Genomic DNA, 20,930 nt, shown 5'->3' on the forward strand with positions numbered 1-20,930 from the left:
TTTCATTCCTTAAACCGCTTCGTGGATTACCACCATTGAGACAAAAATCATGGACCTAAAACGGTGATCTTTGTTATCAGTGTCACCATCACCAATATCATTGCCATTGTCTCAATCGTTGTAACTATTGTCCTTGTCTGTAAGGCGAAGTAAAAAAAAAACCATGTTTCTCGTCCCCGCCCGCTTCCTTTTTTCGAGGCCGCCTGGATTTTTTCATTTCTTTTTATTTTTGAAAAATGCAGTAAAAAAACACCGGAAAAGTCCATGGTTAAAGCAAATGCATCTAAAACTGGTCACTGTAGACCAATACAACTCTAAATTACACTGTAAACATGTTCAGTTCTATTGTCCAACTTGTCCTTCATTTTAAAAGTGTCTTTGAACAGTGGAAACAACAACGGTTGCAGGAAATTTTAAAATGGCGTCCATCTTAAAAAAAAAAAAAAAAAAAAAAAAACCTCTTCCTCCTTTTTTTCAAAAACCCGGACGAGAAACACGTTTTTTTTATTCGACCTAATCAAAAATTGTTTGTTTTATCACCATAATCACCACCTTCATCGCCACCACCCCCCAACACAATTACCACCATCACCGTCACTGGCCAAGTTTGCTTCTCCACATCCCAACTCATGGGCATAGGTGTCTCTACTTTGTGAAGCATCTTCCAAAACTTACATCGAAAACGAGGACTTTCTTGACATCTCCAAACTTGGAGCACTCTGACTGCAAGTCATCTTTGATCTCATTGATGATCATAGCATCTTCCTGCAACCAAAGAAAACATAAGTCACCAAAATGAAAATTCAACAATTCTATTCAGTTAATTGATCCCTGCACCTCTTAATGAAATATGCAAGGAACAACTGGTAAGCCCCTAAAATGCTGCACAACCAAAAATATTTTACGAAGTCGTATAACAATCCTCATTTTTAAGTACAAATGTATATATGCAAATACTTTCTGTTTCATAGCAGAGCTCTTAAAGAGACAGTTGTCTTAGTATCACTTTATTTCAAAAGAAGCTCATTTATTTCTATGAATATTTTAAAGGCAGTATTTTCCATTTCTTGGTACATGTGTATCATGCATGGCCTTTAATTCAACCAAGTCAAATATTCCCTGAATGCAGAACACTGATTTTACGGCAGAAAAAAAAAACAATCCCGCAATCCCCACTTTAGTAGCACTCTACCAGACCAGAGCATTCAAACAGCCTTGCTAAAATTGGAAACCTCTGCCATAACAGACAGTAGGAAAGAAGAACAAAAAAACATCCTAGATTGGGAACTGGAAAACACAAGCGGTTATCTTTCAACAATAATTACCGCTGCCCAAGTATCGGCCTGTCATAACTAATATATGGACGGGGCAGCTGCTCAATAAATCTCACCCAATTACGACAGTAGGGACACATTTACTGGGGGGTGACTCTAAATGACTCCGAGGGTTTTAACAAACGAGGAGTTTCTGGGACCTCGGAGGCTATAGGGAGAGTTTTTGATATAAAACTTGAGAGATAGAGTTTGATTATTGGGGGGGGGGGGGGTGTCTTTAAAGAAGAACAATGGATGAGAGTGAGTCTTGGAAGAGGCTTCTTGGACAAGTGATCAATCAAGAAGGATGTCAAGTGATCGGAGAAGTTTTTGGGGATAATTTGAAAAGTCATATCATCTCTGTAACGTTTCCCCTGAATGTTTCTGGGGTCAAGAGACTAGTCAAACCATTTATGATCGCCATCTTTTTCCCTTTTTTAATTTTGAAATATGTTCTGCATGTACATTGAAAAAAAAAAAAGACGAGAAAATAAGCAGTCAATAACAGAATTTCAATAATCGATATATTGGAAATCTAATATCGAGAATATTTGATATATCGATTATCACAAGTTAAAGACATGTTTTAAAACAATTGCTATCGGTGAATCGATATCAAAATATTTTGAATAATCTGGTATTCGATGTACCAGTATCGGCAGTGCTTAACAATTTGCACAAAGAAAAATTCCTAGGTAACAAAATTACCAAACTTTCAAGTCCAACACAAGTGGCAAAGATAATCACTGCAGTCTTACAAGGTTAAAAGACCATGCAACTAAAGGTTATTCCCTACACAGCAGCCACAAAGGAACATTTGCACAAAGGAGAACATATATCAAACAATGTAACTTGCTCCACATGCAGGTTTTAGTTTTCCTTAAACATCTGGAGAAAGTTTGAGGGAGCATTAAAGCTGCTTGCACGAGAGGAGATTCAAATTTCTAAGACTTACATCAGTTTTACCACAATTTTAAACTTTTATTGATGTAAGTTAGCATTTTCAATTGAATACCACGGGCTAAATTGCTGAGTGGTAAAATATTTGTAACTTCAGGAAATGCGAGTTAAATATTCATTTTAAGGTCTGAAAACAAAATTGAAATAATAAATATACACGTATCATCATCGACCCCTCAAAGTTGCAAACATTCAACATTTCTGTTTGCAAGTCCGCAATTACCGCAACGCCATCTGCAGCCCGCTAGAACACACAAACAATCGTATTCCCCGGCAGTTAAATAACACTAATGACCGAACCGGTATAATATCCAGATTTGCAATTCGCACGTTCCGACAATACAAAGAAATTACTGTTTATACTTCTGCACCCTGAACTAAAAGAAGACAGAACAGAGAAAGACTGGGCTTTCACCACCTTGTCATGTCTCAACTGCCATGAAAACTACCGGAGAAAAAAATGGGGGGAAAAGAAGAGGAAAAAATATTGTCATCGCACGTCAATTACTGCAAATCCTCTGCAATTTTTTTTTTTTTTGAGTAACGGCCAGGCTTGGGATCAAACACTGAGCGTCTTTGTGTAAAGCCAGGGAGGATTTTGAACAGATCTGATTCCCCCTGCCCCTGGGGGCGGGAGGTGACGATAGAGACCTGTCATATTCCATACTTATCTCGGTCTCTCGCTTTTTTTTCTTTTCTTTTTTGTGTCTTCTGATTTCTTTCTTGGATTGTGGCAGACGGGATGGATTGGGGAAACCGAGAATTGCTTCCAGATTTTTTTGGGGAGAGGGTTGTTGGGATAGATTTAAGAGGGGTGGGTACAGATGGTTGGGAAATGGAAGCATGTAAATCTAGAGACATCTCAGGGGGGAGCTGTGAATGTCTTTCATTTGAAAATACTTACGCAAAAGACATGCAACCTGTGTTTCACTCACAGACTATATCTCGCTTCTAAAAACCTCAGCAGAATTCTGGCAGGTATTTTTTGCCGTCTGTCAGAATGAAAAAAACTGTGCAATCAAGTTGAAAAGTCACATCTAAGAATTGTTTAATGATTAAAACACCACAAAGACTGAGTATAAGAAAAACAAACAGTTTGTCCTCCACGCTTTTTGTGAATGAAGGAGACGGGTGCTCCCCCCCCCCCTTCCCCCCAGATGGCAGATTTTAAAAGACAGGGGATGGATTCTTCCAGTTTTTTTGGCTATTTTGCTGATACAAAATTGTGCCCCAAGGAGCTGTAACCCTTTCTATGTATGTAGAGCAATTTTGTTGGGAACAAATAACAAGACAATATATTGACAATTCTTGTAAAATATATTGCAATGTGTGAATAAAAAAAAACATTAGAAGAAAAAGGGGTGGCAGGCAGGAGAAAAGGAAGCGGGCAGAGACGAGAAACTGTTTCTTTGTTTTACTTTTTGATCTAGTCTAAGCTTTTGTGCATCATTCGGCTCGTCAATAATTGGGATTAATTGTTTTCTTATGGTGATCACAGTGGCAAATTTGTTGCAATTGAAGTCTGTGATTAGGTAGAGATTACTGTAACTAGATTAACCTTGGGATTTATCCTGATAAGCTTGATAGGACACTGCTGCTGTGCATGTTCCTTCAAATTTGCTTGACAGTGGAAAGCGAGGTACTGCATGCACATTCTTCTTTGATTTTTTGGTCAAACTATAGTTTTGGAATTACACATATCTGCTTCAAATAAAAGAGATTTTTTATCAAACCATTCATGTGCAATTTTTTTTTTGGGGGGGTAAAAAAAAACATGGAGAAATAACACACTTAATCACAAGATTTTTAACTTCGAGCATATTTCATTTACATCTTGTCTCAGAGTTCTTATTGTTTTTCTAAAAACATGATATTTGAAATGTACTCAGTCGCAGACAGATTTTATGAAATGTGCTGAAGTTATCTCATATGGCGAACCACAAAACTATTGAAGATTTGAAATTGTCTGTCTAGAATACTTTCCACAACCACACGATGACCCCTACCTTCGATGGGGGGGGGGGGGGGGGGGGGGGGGGAGGAGAATAAATTTGTCCTCAGTGATCAAGGACAGTGACAACAGATGTTTGACACCTGAAGTGTCCAGACAAATTGGCCTGGCCAGGTTATTAAGCCCTCTGGCCACTGCTGATATTAAAGGGCTACTCCTTTTGTTTTAAAATCAGCTCCCAGACCCTTGACACTGCACACAGCTTGTCTGGTGTCTTTCTTGTACCAGTACATTTGTAAATACAAACTTTCCAAGACAAAAATAACCCCCCGGAAATAAGAAACAGTTATTCACGGAAGGCTGAGCGTAAGCTGCAGTTGCAAGTTCAAGGTCAATCGTTGTAACAAAAAAGGGAAGAGAAGTTCTTCAGTGGCACTCTTAGGGAGCCCTTTCTGGGCCATGCAAGCCCCTCACAATTTTCAAAATTCTGTTTTGTTTTTCCAGTTTGAAGGTATCAAAACTTTAAGGTTATCCCACAACAAGTGTGATAAACGTTGGCCGTGTGGTCAAAATCTTGGACAGGACAGTTTTTACAGCCACTTATAACTCTGCAGATTTAAACTGATGAGAAGAACATGTGAAAATCATCGTTATCCGAGTAGGAAATGATAAATCTTTTGCTGTTGGATTCCGTTGGATTCTGTTGGATTCAGCAGGCCTAGCAGCACACTTTGACAGTTGTTGGTTATCGCATTCGCAGTGTTTTGAATTTGATTTCAAGAACAGATGAAAAATTATGAACTCGATTTTTTTTAATTTGGCACTGGCAATTTAATTTCCAGTCCCCCTGCTATTTTCAAGAACAGGGAACGTTCAAACTGATAACCCAAACCCCAAAACCCGAAAACAAATCCCAACGTTTTCGAAGACACAACTTCTTTATATAACCCTCCAAAATCAATAACTGGAACAGGTAGGGTGCTAAAGAGTAAACAAAAGTCAAAAAGTAAATGTTACTTTCCATTCATCTACCTAATTGGCTGCTAAACAACTTTTCCAAACATGAGAGGGTACTTTCGAGAGGACGTTCAACAAATCTCGTCAAAGAAGGGGGCCGGCAAATTTGCACGTTACTCGGTGCTTCTTTGGGTTCCTATTTGCAGACCTATTGTTGGGACGCTCTTTATTTGCTACTGTACAGGGAGCGGGGGGCCTGTCCTGGCCATTATGTCGCAAGTGCCAAGTGATCTCTGTTGATGTTTTTGCTCCCCAAAATAAAAATCCCCCAAATTTATTTTGTCACATAAAAATCCTTTGGACACTCAAGGACAATTGTCCGATCTTAAAGGGGCAGGCACCCACAAAATGACTGACACACATTATTAATAACACGCGAAAACAATGAATGTACTTTTCATTTACGATGGTGCACTAGGTAATGTAGAAGGTAAAATACAAGTTTTAGGCATATCATGAGGTGTTTGTGTCAAGGGGTCCGATGCCTCATAGCTCATAAGTCCGAAATTTTGGACTTCTCAGATGTTTGACTTACGAGGCGTCGGCCTTATGAGGCGTCGGACGTATGATAATAAATTCCGCCTCATAGGTCCAACGCCGCATAAGTCCGACGCCTCATAGCTCGGACGCCTCATAGGCCCGAAACAGCGTTTGTCCATTGTCGGACTTATGAGGCATCAGACCTATGAGGCGTCGGACCTATGAGGCTGAATTTATGCCTCATAAGTCCGACGCCTCATAAGTCTGAAATATGAGGCATCGGACCTATAAGGTGTCGGACTTATGATACGATACGGCCCCTCTGTCACAGTGTCGGAACCACGGATTGAGTAAAACAAACACAAGTGAAAACTAAAAATACATCAATATACAAACTTTATGCTCCTGAATATTTTTTCCATAAAGATTTCATCAGAATTTTGTTGAAGCTATGTTCTTTTTGGGTTTTTTAAGTTTAAATCTGTTTTCCTTCCTCCATGTTAACATCCTACCGTAGCCGCGTACACAAGTACAGTACAATGTACATGTATGTACCTGTACATGTACATGTACATGCACAGCACATGTACAGTTCAGCTACTAGACATCATCCCGAGACAAAATGTCTTATCATATGGACACTTCATAACTTTTTACGGTGTACAATGTACTGGTATAAAGGTACATGTATGTCTTATGTAGGCCTACATGTCAGATTTAATGTACACAGTAAACAAAACAACAAGCCTGGCCTATCCCACAGACAGAGGCCCCACATTTATTAAATGGGGACATGATTGCAATTGTCACATCTTAGAATGTCTGGCATATTTGGGTTGGTTATCCCCCCAGTAATTACAAACACTGGTTGAGGACACGCTGTGAATTGGCATACCGACAACATAGCTGGCTTAGTCAGGCGTGAGATTAGCATGGCTTGGGTCTGTACTTCTGTCACTTGACTAACACGCTAACTAATGTAGCAACAGTAGCTCAAGAATGCCGAGACACTTTTTGTAGGTTCAAAGTTTCTTCAAACCACCATCAAGCCTTATTTGTACCGGTAGGAGTACGGCAGTCCATGGTTATTGTGCTCGACCCGTGTGCTATGGAACTTGGGTCTGAATCTCGACCGGGAACATAGTGCTTGTGTTCCTGGGCAAGAGACTTTACTACGATTGCCTCTCTCCACCAAAATGGGTACCTGTGAGGGTAGAGCCCAGATTGTGCTGATTTCAGCTGCAGAAAAGTGGTCGTGTGGCCTGATGAACAGGGTAATAACTATGAAGCACTGGGCCTTTGGTCGAAAGCGCTATTCGACACCAAAAACAGTCTGATAACACTCTGCGATGCCTCCATTTTCAGTGATTTTTTTTTTCAAGCCAGCTCAAATATCAAGAAATTTGACCTGTGTAGGAACAGATTGACAGCTAATGAGTTTGAAATGTGAGCCCTGAATTACACGTTTGATAAAAAGCACTTCATCATGATCCCAGTTGCTCCTCATGGTTACATGTATGTCATCAACATTGCTACTGTCGCTATCAGGGCGCTGATTTTCATTCGGACAGACGTACATGTGGCAGCCGATAATTATAAAGCAGTGTTTGTAATTATGCGAGGTGAAATCTTCGACTATAATTTCTCACCACACAGGCAATCAAATTCGCGTTGATCTTAATGAAGCACCTTTAAATTTTCAAATCTATGGATTGTATATTGATTCATGTCAAAGAGCACTGAAAAAATATTGTCTAGTCAACTGCTCCCGTCTACCATATGATGGACTAGACTTGGTGCAAAAGTACCCCCTCAATGGTTAAAAGAGAGAGAGTTAAGCCCACTTCATACTCATCGTGGGTGCGAACATGAACGAAATTTTTATGACATCACATCGAGTTTTGGAGAGCAAATTCGTAAAATTGATCACATTTCAACTTTGGCGAATTTCGCAGCGAATTTTTGTCATGTCAAATTCATAGACATTTGTACATTTGCATTCAAAAGAACTATAAACCAGCCTGTAGGAGGAATTCATTGCCCCCATAAGATGGGTTTGTACACAAAGTACACATGCTTACTTTGCGCTGTTAACCAGTGATCGCACGTGAACCAGTGAACGCATGTGAACCAGTAAACGCAAGGATGTTTCCCGCTCGCTCGGGGAGCTCTTCCGAGCTGTCACATCGACTGCCCATCAACCCCTGGACCCAGCCAAGTCACAACATGGGGGGTCTTTCTTGTAGTCAAATTAAGCCTAAGTCATAACAGTGTCTCTGATTGTAACTGTTCACAGCTAAGTTTAGCACCAGGGGTCTAAATCACACAGAGGGCTTGTTGCCTAAAAACCAACATCCCCTCCCTAGCTCTTTGATTGTCACTGTTTGCAGTGCGAAGGTGTTATGTTTGCATTCTCATGTAGCAAGAGTATTTTTGTGTGTGGGAATTAGGACACCTTGAATACAGTTGGGAACATAGAAGTTGATAAACACAGGGTGAGAAAACCAGGGCACCTATGTAAGGGTTGTCAAAACAGGGGGGGGGGGTATACCCCCCTCCCCCTTCCCTCCAATCAACACGACCTTGTTATGCACCAGAGTCAGGTTGTTACCATCTGCCGGGTTCGAATCCCGCTTTGGCCAACATGAGATTAGGTTTTTCGGTCAACTTGAAACTCGAAAAGTCAACTTGAAACTCAAAAAGTCAACTCGAAACTTGAACTCGAAACTCAAAACTCGACAACTCAACTCGAAACTCAAAAGACTATAACTCAAACCTCGAAAAGCCAACTCGGAAACTAAAAAAAAATGAGATTAGTTTTTTTGGTTAGCTCAAAAGTCCACTTGAAACTCTTGAAGTCAACTCGAAACTTGATCTTTCAAAAAGTCAACTCGAAACTTGAAAAGTCAACTTGAAACTTGAAAAGTCAACTCGAAACTAAAAAAAAAGACAACTCAAAACTCGAAGAAAAGAAATCCTGAAAGAATTTCAAAAAAGACAACTCAAAACTCAAAAACCAACAACTCGAAACTAAAAAAAAGACAACTCAAAACTTAAAAAGACAACTCCAAACTCAAAGAAAAGAAACCCTCAAAGTTTTGCATAATTTGCAAATTCCAGAATTTCGCTCCGTCAGAAAATTTTGAGCGACCCAGATGGTTTCACCTGGGCTCTTTCCCAAGCACTTCATTATCGGCCCATCATAAGTGACCTGGATGTGTAAATAGCCACGGGTTATGTGTCTTGTTAAAAGCCGGTTTGACTGATCACAGGATTCATTATTGACACACTGTGGCTCTTGTAATACAGGCTGGTCATTTTGTGATCACGCCTCTGCCACCTTTTCACTGGAGGTAGGGGGGGGGGGGGAGACAGTACCTTGGGGCAAGGGGGAGGGTTGGGGATGTCCTTTACTTTAATACCTGTGTACTTATGTGCTTTGCCCATCACCTCTCATCCAGATGTATTCCTACATAATGATGGATACGGCTACGACTTACTTGGCGTACATACGCATGTGCAATTGAAAGCCTTAGCCAAGTCATTCACACACAGAAAATTTGCTTAGCACAGGAAAATATATTAGCTACGGCTTACTTGGCGTACACACGCATGTGCAATGGCAAGCCTTAGCCAAGTAATTTACACACAGAAAATTTGCTTAGCACAGGAAAATATATTGGCTACGGCTTACTTGGCGTACATACGCATGTGCAATAGCAAGCCTTAGCCAAGTAATTCACACACAGAAAATTTGCTTAGTACAGGAAAATATATTGGCTACGGCTTACTTGGCGTACATACGCATGTGCAATTGCAAGCCTTAGCCAAGTAATTCACACACAGAAAATTTGCTTAGCACAGAAAATTATATTAGCTACGGCTTACTTGGCGTACATACGCATGTGCAATTGCAAGCCTTAGCCAAGTAATTCACACACAGAATATTTGCTTAGCACAGGAAAATATATTGTCTACGGCTTACTTGGCGTACATACGCATGTGCAATTGCAAGCCTTAGCCAAGTAATTCACACACAGAAAATTTGCTTAGCACAGGAAAATATATTGGCTACGGCTTACTTGGCGTACACACGCATGTGCAATTGCAAGCCTTAGCCAAGTAATTCACACACAGAAAATTTGCTTAGCACAGGAAAATATATTGGCTACGGCTTACTTGGCGTACATACGTATGTGCAATTGCAAGCCTTAGCCAAATAATTCACACACAGAAAATTTGCTTAGCACAGGAAAATATATTGGCTACGGCTTACTTGGCGTAAACACGTATGTATAATTGCAAGCCTTAGCCAAGCAATTCACACACAGAAAATTTGCTTAGCACAGGAAATATATTGGCTACGGCTCACTTGGCGTACACACGCATGTGCAATTGCAAGCCTTAGTCAAGTAATTCACACACAGAAAATTTGCTTAGCACAGGAAAATATATTGGCTACGGCTTACTTGGCGTACATACGCATGTGCAATTGCAAGCCTTAGCCAAGTAATTCACACACAGAAAATTTGCTTAGCACAGGAAAATATATTGCCAACAGCTTACTTGGCGTACATACGCATGTGCAATTGCAAGCCTTAGCCAAGTAATTCACACACAGAAAATTTGCTTAGCACAGGAAAATATATTGGCTACGGCTTACTTGGCGTACATACGCATATGTGCAATTGCAAGCCTTAGTCAAGTCATTCACACACAGAAAATTTGCTTAGCACAGGAAAATATATTGGCTACGGCTTACTTGGCTACATACGCATGTGCAATTGCAAGCCTTAGCCAAGTAATTCACACAGAAAATTTGCTTAGCACAGAAAATATATTGGCTACGGCTTACTTGGCGTACATACGCATATGTGCAATTGCAAGCCTTAGCCAAGTCATTCACACACAGAAAAATTGCTTAGCACAGAAAATATATTGCTAAGCAGAAACAGGTTACCAACCAAAATCTCATGCGATGTGTATTACATGTGACCAGTTCCCGATCAACTGGTATACATCTGCTTAGCACACTGATTTGCAAAGACATGAAGTCAAGGAGTTTGTTTTAACCTGTACGATCATCAAAAAGCTTTGCATTCCTCTCTGTCTGGTTATGTTTCCCAAGTGATGGCGACCTGCCTGTCTCTGCATTTCTCCCCAGAAACCAGGGCAGTTTACCTTTTTTTTGACAGAGTGGTGGATCAAGTTCCAGTATTTCATATTTTTGTAATCAGTTTATACTTTCACAGGCTAAACTTGCTTTGTTGCATTGGAACCTATAGTTTGACAGCAAAGGCAGACTGGGCTATTACTTTTTATTCAGTGACTCAGTCCGTCAATCATTTTGAAAGTCAGTTAGCGAATCAGTCAGCCAGTCAGTCAGAGGTCAAAAGCCAGGTCCTTCAAGTCCAGCCAAAAAAAACAAAGAAAAATCAAAAAAATAAAATAAATAAAACTGCTTCCTTAAAGTTTTTGGCTCCTAATAAATGTTACATTTTAAAATTCTGAGAGACAAACTAAATAAGATCTCTAAACTCCAGACAGCAGTATCAATACATCAGACAAGGCAAGCTGACAAAAACACAGCAAGTTATCTCCACCATCGATCACAATATTTGGAATAGTGAAGACATTCCACTTTTTTTTTTTTGGCTTTCTTTCTTCGTCCGCCAGCCACGCGACCGTGGTTCTAGATTGACAAACCATGCTGGGACCACCACTCATTGAGGATCATCATCACAGAATACGGGGCATTCCAGAGAGCTCTAGCTATCTGATGCAAGGCCACCGATGGATGGATGGGGAAGGGATGGATTGGGGGAGGAAGGGAGGGGGAATCATGGCTTTCATCGAGGCACGCTAATGCTGAATGGATGGCTTACATACCGGTAGTACTGACATTCCTGGATTTGAGGTTTGAGGGACAGAAGATTCAAGCTTCTTTGAAAGCACTCTATAAATCTGATTGTAATTAAGCTATTTATGTGTACTATATCACTGCTTTCATTATAGGAAGTGCATATATTGAATTTTTCAAAATTTGTGAGACTTAAGTTTTACATGCACCCATATTTACTGGAAATGACAACAAAGAAGAACAAGATCAAGCTGTACCTGGACAAGCATGGTAACATGAAGGGTGACGGGAGGTGCTGTTACCTGAAGGTGAGAAACACTTGACTTGAGCTTATGAGCAGAAACTCGGCTGAGAACCTGGCATTTTGGGGCTGGAAAACTATTTTGCTAAGCGAGTTTTATGCTTAACGGAAATTAAAGGCCCATCAAGCTTTTAACCAAACATATGTAGTTCATCAAATTGTAGCTTTTAAGTCTATTGCAGCAGTCCATCATTTGTATGAGATTGTAAGTTTTAATTAACCCTAACCTACCCTAAGCTTCCAAAATCATCTTTGCAAATTGGAGGATTTTTTTGCAGGATTGAGGCTATAAGGCGAAAATGTTTGGCTGATTTTGGAGGATGCACTGTGTCAAGGCCTTGGGCCGAACCATGTGCTGTTTATGCTCAGCCGTGCATAAATTTAGGCTTAGAATATACTTGAAATCCTCCGCACTGCTCCAGGATGTCACTGGCTCTGCCTCAAGATATTGACAGCGACTGCTGAAGGATTTTGCAGGATTGAGGCAGTGGTCACCCCTCCAAGGACCACGTTCAAGAAATAACGGAGGATTTCGAAGGATTGCGGCTGTATGCAACTTTTACATGGACAGGCAGTTGGAGGATTTTGCAGGATTGAGGTTGCATCCTAGCAAAAATTATTGGGGAGTTAGGGTTAATAATATATGTGCTACAAAAACTAATCAATATGCCAAAGAACCCTCATCCTCAAAATTTAGCAATATTTTACATAATTCAGGGTCCATTGTACACTGCATAAGTCATGTAAGTTGGCCAAAAAGCTTTAAGTTGGACCACCCCTCCACTACACAAAACACAACCATACTTCCAAATACCACAAGCAAGTCTATGGCCTTTCAGCTACCCAAGCATTAGGGAGATTGATGCATAATATGCGTGGTTTCCTGAGCCTACAACCATCAGGCTTAAGGATCTTCTGTTTTTTTCTTCCCTCGTTCAGGATACCTTGCATAGCTGTCGCATTCTCAAGTCCCGCTCGATGGGCGATAATTATTATGGAGTGACTTTTAAGTGGCTGAGTACACATGCTTTAGTTTAGAACGCACAAGGCATTGGATTGTCACACGACATGGAGTTAAAGTTGAGGAGTGGGGAAGAGGGGGTTCGGTTTGGATAAATGGGGAGGGGCCATGGAGAGGAGTGGCCATGGAAGAGGGGAGGGACCAAAGGAGAGGGGTTGGGCCATGGAAGAGGGGAGGGGCCATGGAAGAGGGGTTGGGCCATGGAAAAGGGGAGGGGGCCATGGAAAAGGGGAGGGGGCCATGGAAGAGGGGAGGGGCCATGGAAGAGGGGAGGGGCCATGGAAGATTGGTGCAGCCATGGAAGAGGGGAGGGGCCATAAAAGAGGGGTGCGGCCACAGAAGAGGGGAGGGGCCATGGAGGAGGGGAGGGGCCATGGAAGAGGCCATGGAAGAGGGGAGGGACAATGGAGATAGGGAGGGGCCACTGTAAAGGCTGTTTTAATCACTGAGCTCTGATGCCGAGAAAAAAGAAGTCTCTTCTGTCAGTTGTTTTTCAAATGTGACAAAGAAAATACGGCAAGCCTCCTTAAAAAGAACTGAGCATAAAGTCCCCAAAACTGTGAGTTTTACTCTTGTTTTTATCAGAAGCTGTAACTCACACAAAAGATTAAATGTAATTTTCTTCCACTACAAATGCCACCTATCAAAGAAAAATATTTTATCACGGTCTTTTCTCTTTTTTTAAATATGATTTACACACAATTAAGTTTTTGAAATAATGTACATATAACTTGATATTTAAGCATTTCATATCACAGATTTGGTAAAGTGGAAAGTTTAAAGCAACTGGGGATGAAACACATTTTCCTCCTCTGCAAAAAGTCTCTTCTATACTTGCATTTCAGAAGACTAAATCTGGAATTCCTTGGCCAATATACTTCCGAGCAACAGATGTGCCGAGGACATGCAAGAACAACCCCAGAAGGTGTTGAGACCGGACAAAATTAAAACACAACACCTCCATGACTTCAGGGTGATATTGGAGGTCGAAAGGGAGGGTTTTATGAGCGGCCACAGATTTTCAATCCGACCTTTGAACTTTACTTATTATTCAACAAATGATGCGTGGCCCTAGCCAAACGAGAACAGCTGCTTGGGTAAAACTTTCCAGTTGACAGATTTTTTTTCTCTTTCTTTCTTTCTGTTCAGTGGATTTGGAGTGAGAGAGTTCCCAAATTGGATTTTTTTTTTATAGGAGACCCGGAATTCCAATAAACGGGGGTGAATTGGTGGGCAAATAGCCGGAGGGTCGGGGTAAATAAAATTACAGAGGCATCTCTGGGGCTCCTCACACTTCAGCAGTGTTAGCGTCAGGTCTTCTTGTTGGTCTTTGGTGCTTATGTTGAAGTGTTTGTCAAGTATCAAGGACAGTTATTTTTTGCAGTATTTCCAGAATTTTGATGAAAGACCTGAAAACCTGCTGATGACGTTTAAGTGTTCGCGTCCATGACTAAACAGTGGGGCTCCGATCAAATCCACACCTCCCGTTTAAACTCTGATATCTTACAAAACAAAGTACAACATACACTCAAGGCACTGAACTTGACCTCTGTGAACTTAAGATAATTCAAAACCTAGACAGGGACTCAAAGTATGTATATGTGGCATTCATCGGCGGATCCAGGGGGCCAACGGGGACCATGCCCCCCTCCTCCAAACAATTGGAGTGAAGACACCCCCTTTTTAAATTGTTAGGAAATAAATTAAAACATTGCATATCTCCCTCGCACGCTTTCAGCTACACATACCTTTTAGCTTTAATATTTCAATGTTGAAATAGCGCACAATAGTATACTTAATCCCCTTCCCGCTTTGAAAAAAAAAATACTTGAGCATTCTTGCCCCCCCCCCCCCCAAAAAAACTTGGTTCTTGGTTCAACCACAAGTACAATCAAGAATTTCATGAATTTGCTTGAACACTTTTATTTGTTCTGATCTCTGTAGAAACCGTTTTAAAAGAGAGATTTCATCATTTCTCGGTTAATAACATCTGAAATAACATCTGATCCATGTAATGTTCATAGATACAAGCCAGACTTAAACTATAAACATGTACACATCAATTCATGGATTACAGGCACTGATGCCTAAAGTTACTGCTTTCAGAGTTTTACTGCCAATGCATTCTGCCTAACTATGCACCCTCAGCGCCACTCACTTCTGCCTAACTTTTAGTCATCGGGAAAAGCATGCAGATGATCAAAACAGCGCCCCCATTTGTCAAGATTGAAATAGTCTTCAGCACTGACAATGCTCAAATGGCCATCAACTACAATATGATTGGGTTTTACCAAATTCGCACAACTATTTTTATTGTCCATAAAATCTAAATGTTTATGTCTTTACGCTAATTTCTGCCTCATCTTTTAACAAAAAAAACAAAGAACCGACTTACCTCAAATTCTTCCGGGTGGAACAGATGCTTGATGATGACTACTTGCTCGTTTCTCTTGCGCTGGTGAAACTTCTTCTCTGGTCTCCAGTCTAACAACCTTTTGCCAAAAAGAAAAAGAAAAACCAGAATTTGTGAGAGGGTATCACAATTTTATAATGATTTCATACTCATATCGCATTTTATACAAATGTCTCAAAGCATTTCACAATTATAATAATAATGTGTATTTATAACACGCACGTATCCACCAGTATTGGTGCTCAAGGCGCTTCATCATTATTACCCCTGCTCACTGGGCCAATGAAACATTCCAAAGACAATCTCAGCTCCCTGGGGAGTATACAGCTCGATGCTGCCATGTGGGCCCAAAACAGCTAAAATCAACCATAATAACCATCTCTACCTTCACAGGTATCCATTTATCTTATTATGTAACTGGGTGATTAGAGGCAATTGTAGTAAAGCGTCTTGCCCAAGAACACAAGCTCCATGCTCCCTCCAGGTTTGAGTCAATGTACCTTTTCACATTAGTCGGACACCGTAACAAGTGGTCCATGGATTGTTTTGAATTTCTTACAAACAATCACTGGTTACCCCTGGGATGGGAACCGGGAGCTGAAACTGACGTTCATATTGCCGAGTATGATTCCTCCAACTGACAATTCTACCACATCTTTTTTTTTTTATCAAGATGGCTCCTGCCATGACCGTAATTTGAGCATTGACAGCAGGCCAACTGATAATATCGCATGCTTGATTTCTAAGGACAAATCTTACTTTTCCTGGAAGTTTTTCTTTTTCTTCTTCTTCTTCGGTTTCTTCTTTTTCGGCAGCGGCTTGAAGTCACCTTTCATCTCAAACTTGGCCAGCTCAATGTGGATTTTGTTGCCCCGCAATTCTGACTCGTCCATAATCTGTATTGCCAAGGCAACTGACTCTCTCTATACAAAATATAGCGGACAAAAAAAGAAAAAAGCAAAAAACGAAGTCACACTTGATCTTGTGGAGGTTTTACTGTATTAAAAAAACACACACATTTCTCCCAAGAGTCTTAACCACTTAACGACAGGATTATTTTTGGAAAAAAGACAAAATATATCTGCCAAATTTATTAATCGAGGTAAACATCACAAATACTCACTCTCAGGAGTCATTTCTACAATATTTGTATGATACTTCTCTTCGTAACTTTTTGCAACACTCCGAGAACCTTAATTTAAAAAGTGGAAATTGCTGCGGGACAATGTCACACTGCCCGAAACGAACGGCAGGGAATACCGATCGCACAGTGCTAGAATGCATGGGAGCACGCGGATTGAATAACCAACGCTTTGTTCGGGCACTGTGCAGTCGATAGGGGCCAAGAACGGGCATGTGTGGTTACGCCTAGCAAGTTCTCCTTTCGTACTCTTGAATTTGCAAGTTTTCAAACTGCATCATTTATCATAAACCGTTGTCAATCTCAGACAAACATTTGGTAGCAAACGGGGTATCAACATGTAGCTAACAATATTCCCCAATGGTCTATATGAATGACGTCATCGTAAGACGATCAAATTAAAAATTATGACCCCTCCAATGAGTGTGGACTTTCTTTTATTTGCGGTGTTTACAAATGTTTAAGTATTCTTTCACCAAATAATACTACTTATTGACTTATTTCGTCTCCGAAAATTGGAAAGGTTGGAAAAAAATCTTGACTAAGACACTGTCAAGTGTTTCTCACCTTCAGGTAACAGCACCTCCCGTCACCCTTGATGTTACCGTGATGGTCCAGGTACAGCTTGATCTTGTTCTCCTGTTTCTCCTCGTCAAACATGATGACGCCGCATTTCTGCATCAGCTCTTCAAACTCCTTCGGGGTGATGTCCAAGGGAAGGCCGCTGACGTAGACGTTGGTGTTCTTGGTGTCGTCAATCTCAAACCAACCTGGAAGAGGTTTTTTTTTTGTGAGCGGGGGCTTCAGGAATGAAATATGGTGGAGTCGGTCGCAAGTCATCGTAAGTCAATCTTAAGTCAATCTTAACCCAATCATTAGTCATCACAAATCAATCATACGTCATCGCAAGTCAGTCATAAGTCATCACAAATCAATCATAGGTCATCGCAAGTCAATCATAAGTCATTGCAAGTCCATCATAAGTCATCGCAAGTCAATCATAAGTAATTGCAAGTCAATCATCAGTCATCGTAAGTCAATCATAAGTCATCACAAGTCAATCATAAGTCATCGCAAGTCAATCATAAGTCATCGCAAGTCAATCGTAAGTCACTGCAAGTCAATCGTAAGTCATTGCAAGTCAATCGTAAGTCATTGCAAGTCAATCATAAATCATCGCAAGTCAATCGTAAGTCATTGGAAGTGAAGTTTACTGAAATTGACTGCAGATGCTTTTATTTTACATGGAGCTTGTTGCTCCTTGTTTTAATAATAACAACCCTTCCTCTCTGGCTAGCGATTTCAACAAGGCCAGTCCAGCAGTCAAAATAAATCAAGTGACTGTTTTAAACAGTTGAGTGCTCTCTGCCATCATGAAACTGAATTGACTAGCTGTGACTGTTATGCAATTTGATATAGCTATGCTTTGACTGTAGGAGATTGATAAGCCAGCTGTGCCTACCAGTCACCTGCTTTCGTCTGTTGATGGAATTTGACTGTCACAGTTCCTACAAGAAATATGCAGATGTGCCTACCAGTCACCTGCTTTCGTCTGTTGATGGAATTTGACTGTTACAGTGCCTACAAGAAAGTGATCTGACTGTTGGTGACTAGCCTATGTACAAGGCTTGGAAGGGGAACAGAATTGAATTTTTGACTGTCTGTGACTGATCAAACAAGAGGAGGGTTAATAGGAATACAAAGAATATGCAATTTGTTTCCAGCTAATCGTTTGGAGGATTTAGTAAAGTTTCCTGTAAATTATTCCAAGAGAATTGCGTTTACAAGTCTACCTTCGTCTGCTTTCCTCTTCTGGGCTCCCTTGGCTTTTTGTCCCTCCCCTGCCTCCTTCTTTTGTTCTTGCTCTTCCGCCTTCTTTGCCCCCTCCGGATTTTCATCCTCCTCATCATCATCGTCTTCTTCATCATCATCTTCTTCACTGTCAGAGTTCTCTAGCTTTGGCTGTTCCGCTGCCAGCTGGGCCGCATACTGCTCGTAGTAGGTTTTCACACTCTCCTCGTCTGTGTTGACGCCATAGTTGGCTTGGTAGGCGGCAAGAAAATCTTCATCAACCTGGGGATATCAAAACAGGAATAAGAAACAGCAAATTACATCAATTCTTCACTGTAATGGTCAAAGAGATTATAGACTAGGAGTTTTGGATCATTTCTCTGAATCATTAATTAGATATCGTGACTAAGTGGCTCCGTCACGGACATTACACTTCCTTCCATAATGTAGGAATTACCCATGCATAGCTTTCAAAAAGCAAAATAAATGTTGAGCTTTCACACATACATTGTTCCGTAACTTTGTAGGCACTTGCGGTACAAACTTGTACAGGAGACAATCGCTGTCATTTGGACAAATATGGTGAATGGTCAGTAAATGACTGAAGTCCAATATTCATTTTGCCTTCTGCCAATCTGCAAGATTTTCGCTGGACTCGAAGGGCAAGTCCAATGTCCTCAGACTGAGTCACTCTTTAACCCTTACCGCCCTGAATTTGTCAAAATCCTCTTCGCCAAAGTGGACAAATTTGGAGGATTGAGGCTACATGGCAAAAGTGCGTCACTGATTTCGTAGGATGCACTTTGTCAAGGTCTTGGGCCAGACCTTGCGTTGTTTTTACTCAGCCATGCATAAATATAGGCCTGGATTATGCTTGAAATCCTCCGTACTGCCCCAGGATGTCACTGGCCAAGCCTCAACATATTGACAGTCACTGCCGCAGGATTTTGCAGGATTCAGGCAGTGGTCACCCCTCCACGGACCATATTCAACAAATGTAACAGAGGATTTTGCAGGATTGAGGCTACATCCTAGCAAAAAGGCCTAGGGAGATTTATTGACTTACCAAGTGTGTAAACACTTCAATCAAGGACCCCCTATTGTCCCTCTTTCATACTCTAACTTTTTAGGAAGACCTCCCATATGCTTTGTACACGATCAGAGATTGTGGACCTTTGGGACTGTGGACCCTATTGTCCTCTATTGTTCAACGTCCCCTATTGAATGCATAAACTTACTGACTCACTGTACACATATAAACTCTAAAACTGAGACTATCCGGTCCAGTTTGTCTGGGCAAGCTTTGTTTTTGGGTTGTTTTCTTACCTTTGGGAACCAAGCCTGTTTCTCTGTGTCCCATTCATAGACGGTGCCATCGTTGGGGTCAGTGTAGGTGTATCCCTGGTCCTGTTTGTACTGCTCTTCTTTTTCTAGCTGGAGCTGTCTCTCAAACTCTTCCGCGTCTTCGGCCATCCTTAGCTCTCTGACCTTGTTAGGGATGTTTTATACCGTCGATCTGCTTCTTATATGGAAGGGTACAACAAAAGCATCACAGCTGTGATAATGGCAAACTTCATGACCTTTGTTCTCAATTTAACAAGGACGAGTCAATCTTACAAACAAACAAAAAATCGTATAGGAAAGAATGTAGTATATCCTGCCACCACTTGTGTGGTTCTGTACAAAGTAAATGTGGCAATTACAGATCCAGCGAGGTTACTGTTGAGGAGGGGGGGGGGGGGGGGGGGGGGGTTGCAGGAGGGCACAAGGGTCTTCTCAAGTGAACAATTGCCTTATTTGAGAACATTTCGGCCACTGTCAGGGGGGGGGGGGGGCACCCCTTCACACCCCCTGAATCCGTTACTGTGTGGAGTCGTGAAAAGTATTTTATAACAAAAACAAAAATGTTTCTCAGTGCAAAATAGTTGCAATGACTGACCATCACAGGGAATTCTGCCCACCATCCAAGTTTTGCACGTATGTTTTGACTTAAATTTTTACTCCCGAGTTTAACTTTTAAGACCAAACGTATAGCTATAGGCCTACATGATGATTTACTACTACTACTACTGGTATTTTTTAGTAACTAAAAAAATATCATAGACGGTTATATAATGTACAAAAACTTGCACCAGGATACTACCTTCTTGAAAGATGCATGCTGGTTCATTCAATGTTTGTCAAAACATTGTCAAAATAGCACAACAAAGTCAACATACACCTGTACACTGAACAACACTGCACTCTGCAGACTCAGTTCACAAATACAAATGCACAAGATATCTTGTTAAAACATGTTATGTGAAAACTAAACACACATTTTGACCGATACACTACAACCATAATCTGGATTCTAAATTGCATAACATAATCAACAAAAGGGAGATAAAACGTGAAATTATTAATATTTACCGCTTTTCAAAATTGTATCATACCACTGTACCACAGCATTGATCTTGTCTCAGTCTCAGCCCCTGCAGTGTACAAGCATACCATTTCAACTTGTGCACCAGACTGACCACAAAAATAATGAAGTGCGCCCTCAAAGTCGGATCCTAAATTTCAGCAGCAATTAAAATGAATAATCCTAAATCACAAAAAGCAACAAAATCTATCATAATCTTAAAAAAGATTGAAAACGTTTCACACATATCACTTGATCCCTACCATGAAGCCGTTGTG

At 40.8% G+C, this 20,930-nt stretch overlaps 1 protein-coding gene across 3 annotated transcripts; it reads right to left on the bottom strand.

The window, feature by feature from the left end:
• Positions 1 to 630: 630 nt before the first annotated feature.
• On the bottom strand, positions 631 to 20,766 carry LOC119745552 (HIV Tat-specific factor 1 homolog). 3 transcript variants are annotated; one of them, XM_038221944.1, is made up of 7 exons: positions 20,661 to 20,766; positions 19,575 to 19,770; positions 18,251 to 18,530; positions 17,025 to 17,227; positions 16,076 to 16,239; positions 15,299 to 15,395; positions 631 to 765 (listed from the first exon to the last, which is right to left on the bottom strand). In XM_038221944.1, exons 2-7 carry the CDS (start codon positions 19,719 to 19,721, stop codon positions 646 to 648), a joined length of 1,011 nt encoding a protein of 336 aa, XP_038077872.1. In that variant the 5' UTR covers positions 19,722 to 19,770; positions 20,661 to 20,766; the 3' UTR covers positions 631 to 645. The 3 variants fall into 3 exon arrangements, with proteins under 3 accessions (XP_038077872.1, XP_038077873.1, XP_038077874.1); XM_038221945.1 differs by having other exon boundaries at positions 19,575 to 19,767; positions 20,661 to 20,757; XM_038221946.1 differs by having other exon boundaries at positions 19,575 to 19,764; positions 20,661 to 20,748.
• Between the last annotated feature and the right edge of the window lie 164 nt (positions 20,767 to 20,930).

Source organism: Patiria miniata, unplaced genomic scaffold (assembly GCF_015706575.1).
Source record: "Patiria miniata isolate m_02_andy unplaced genomic scaffold, ASM1570657v1 HiC_scaffold_7, whole genome shotgun sequence".
In the NCBI taxonomy this organism is placed as follows: domain Eukaryota; kingdom Metazoa; phylum Echinodermata; class Asteroidea; order Valvatida; family Asterinidae; genus Patiria; species Patiria miniata.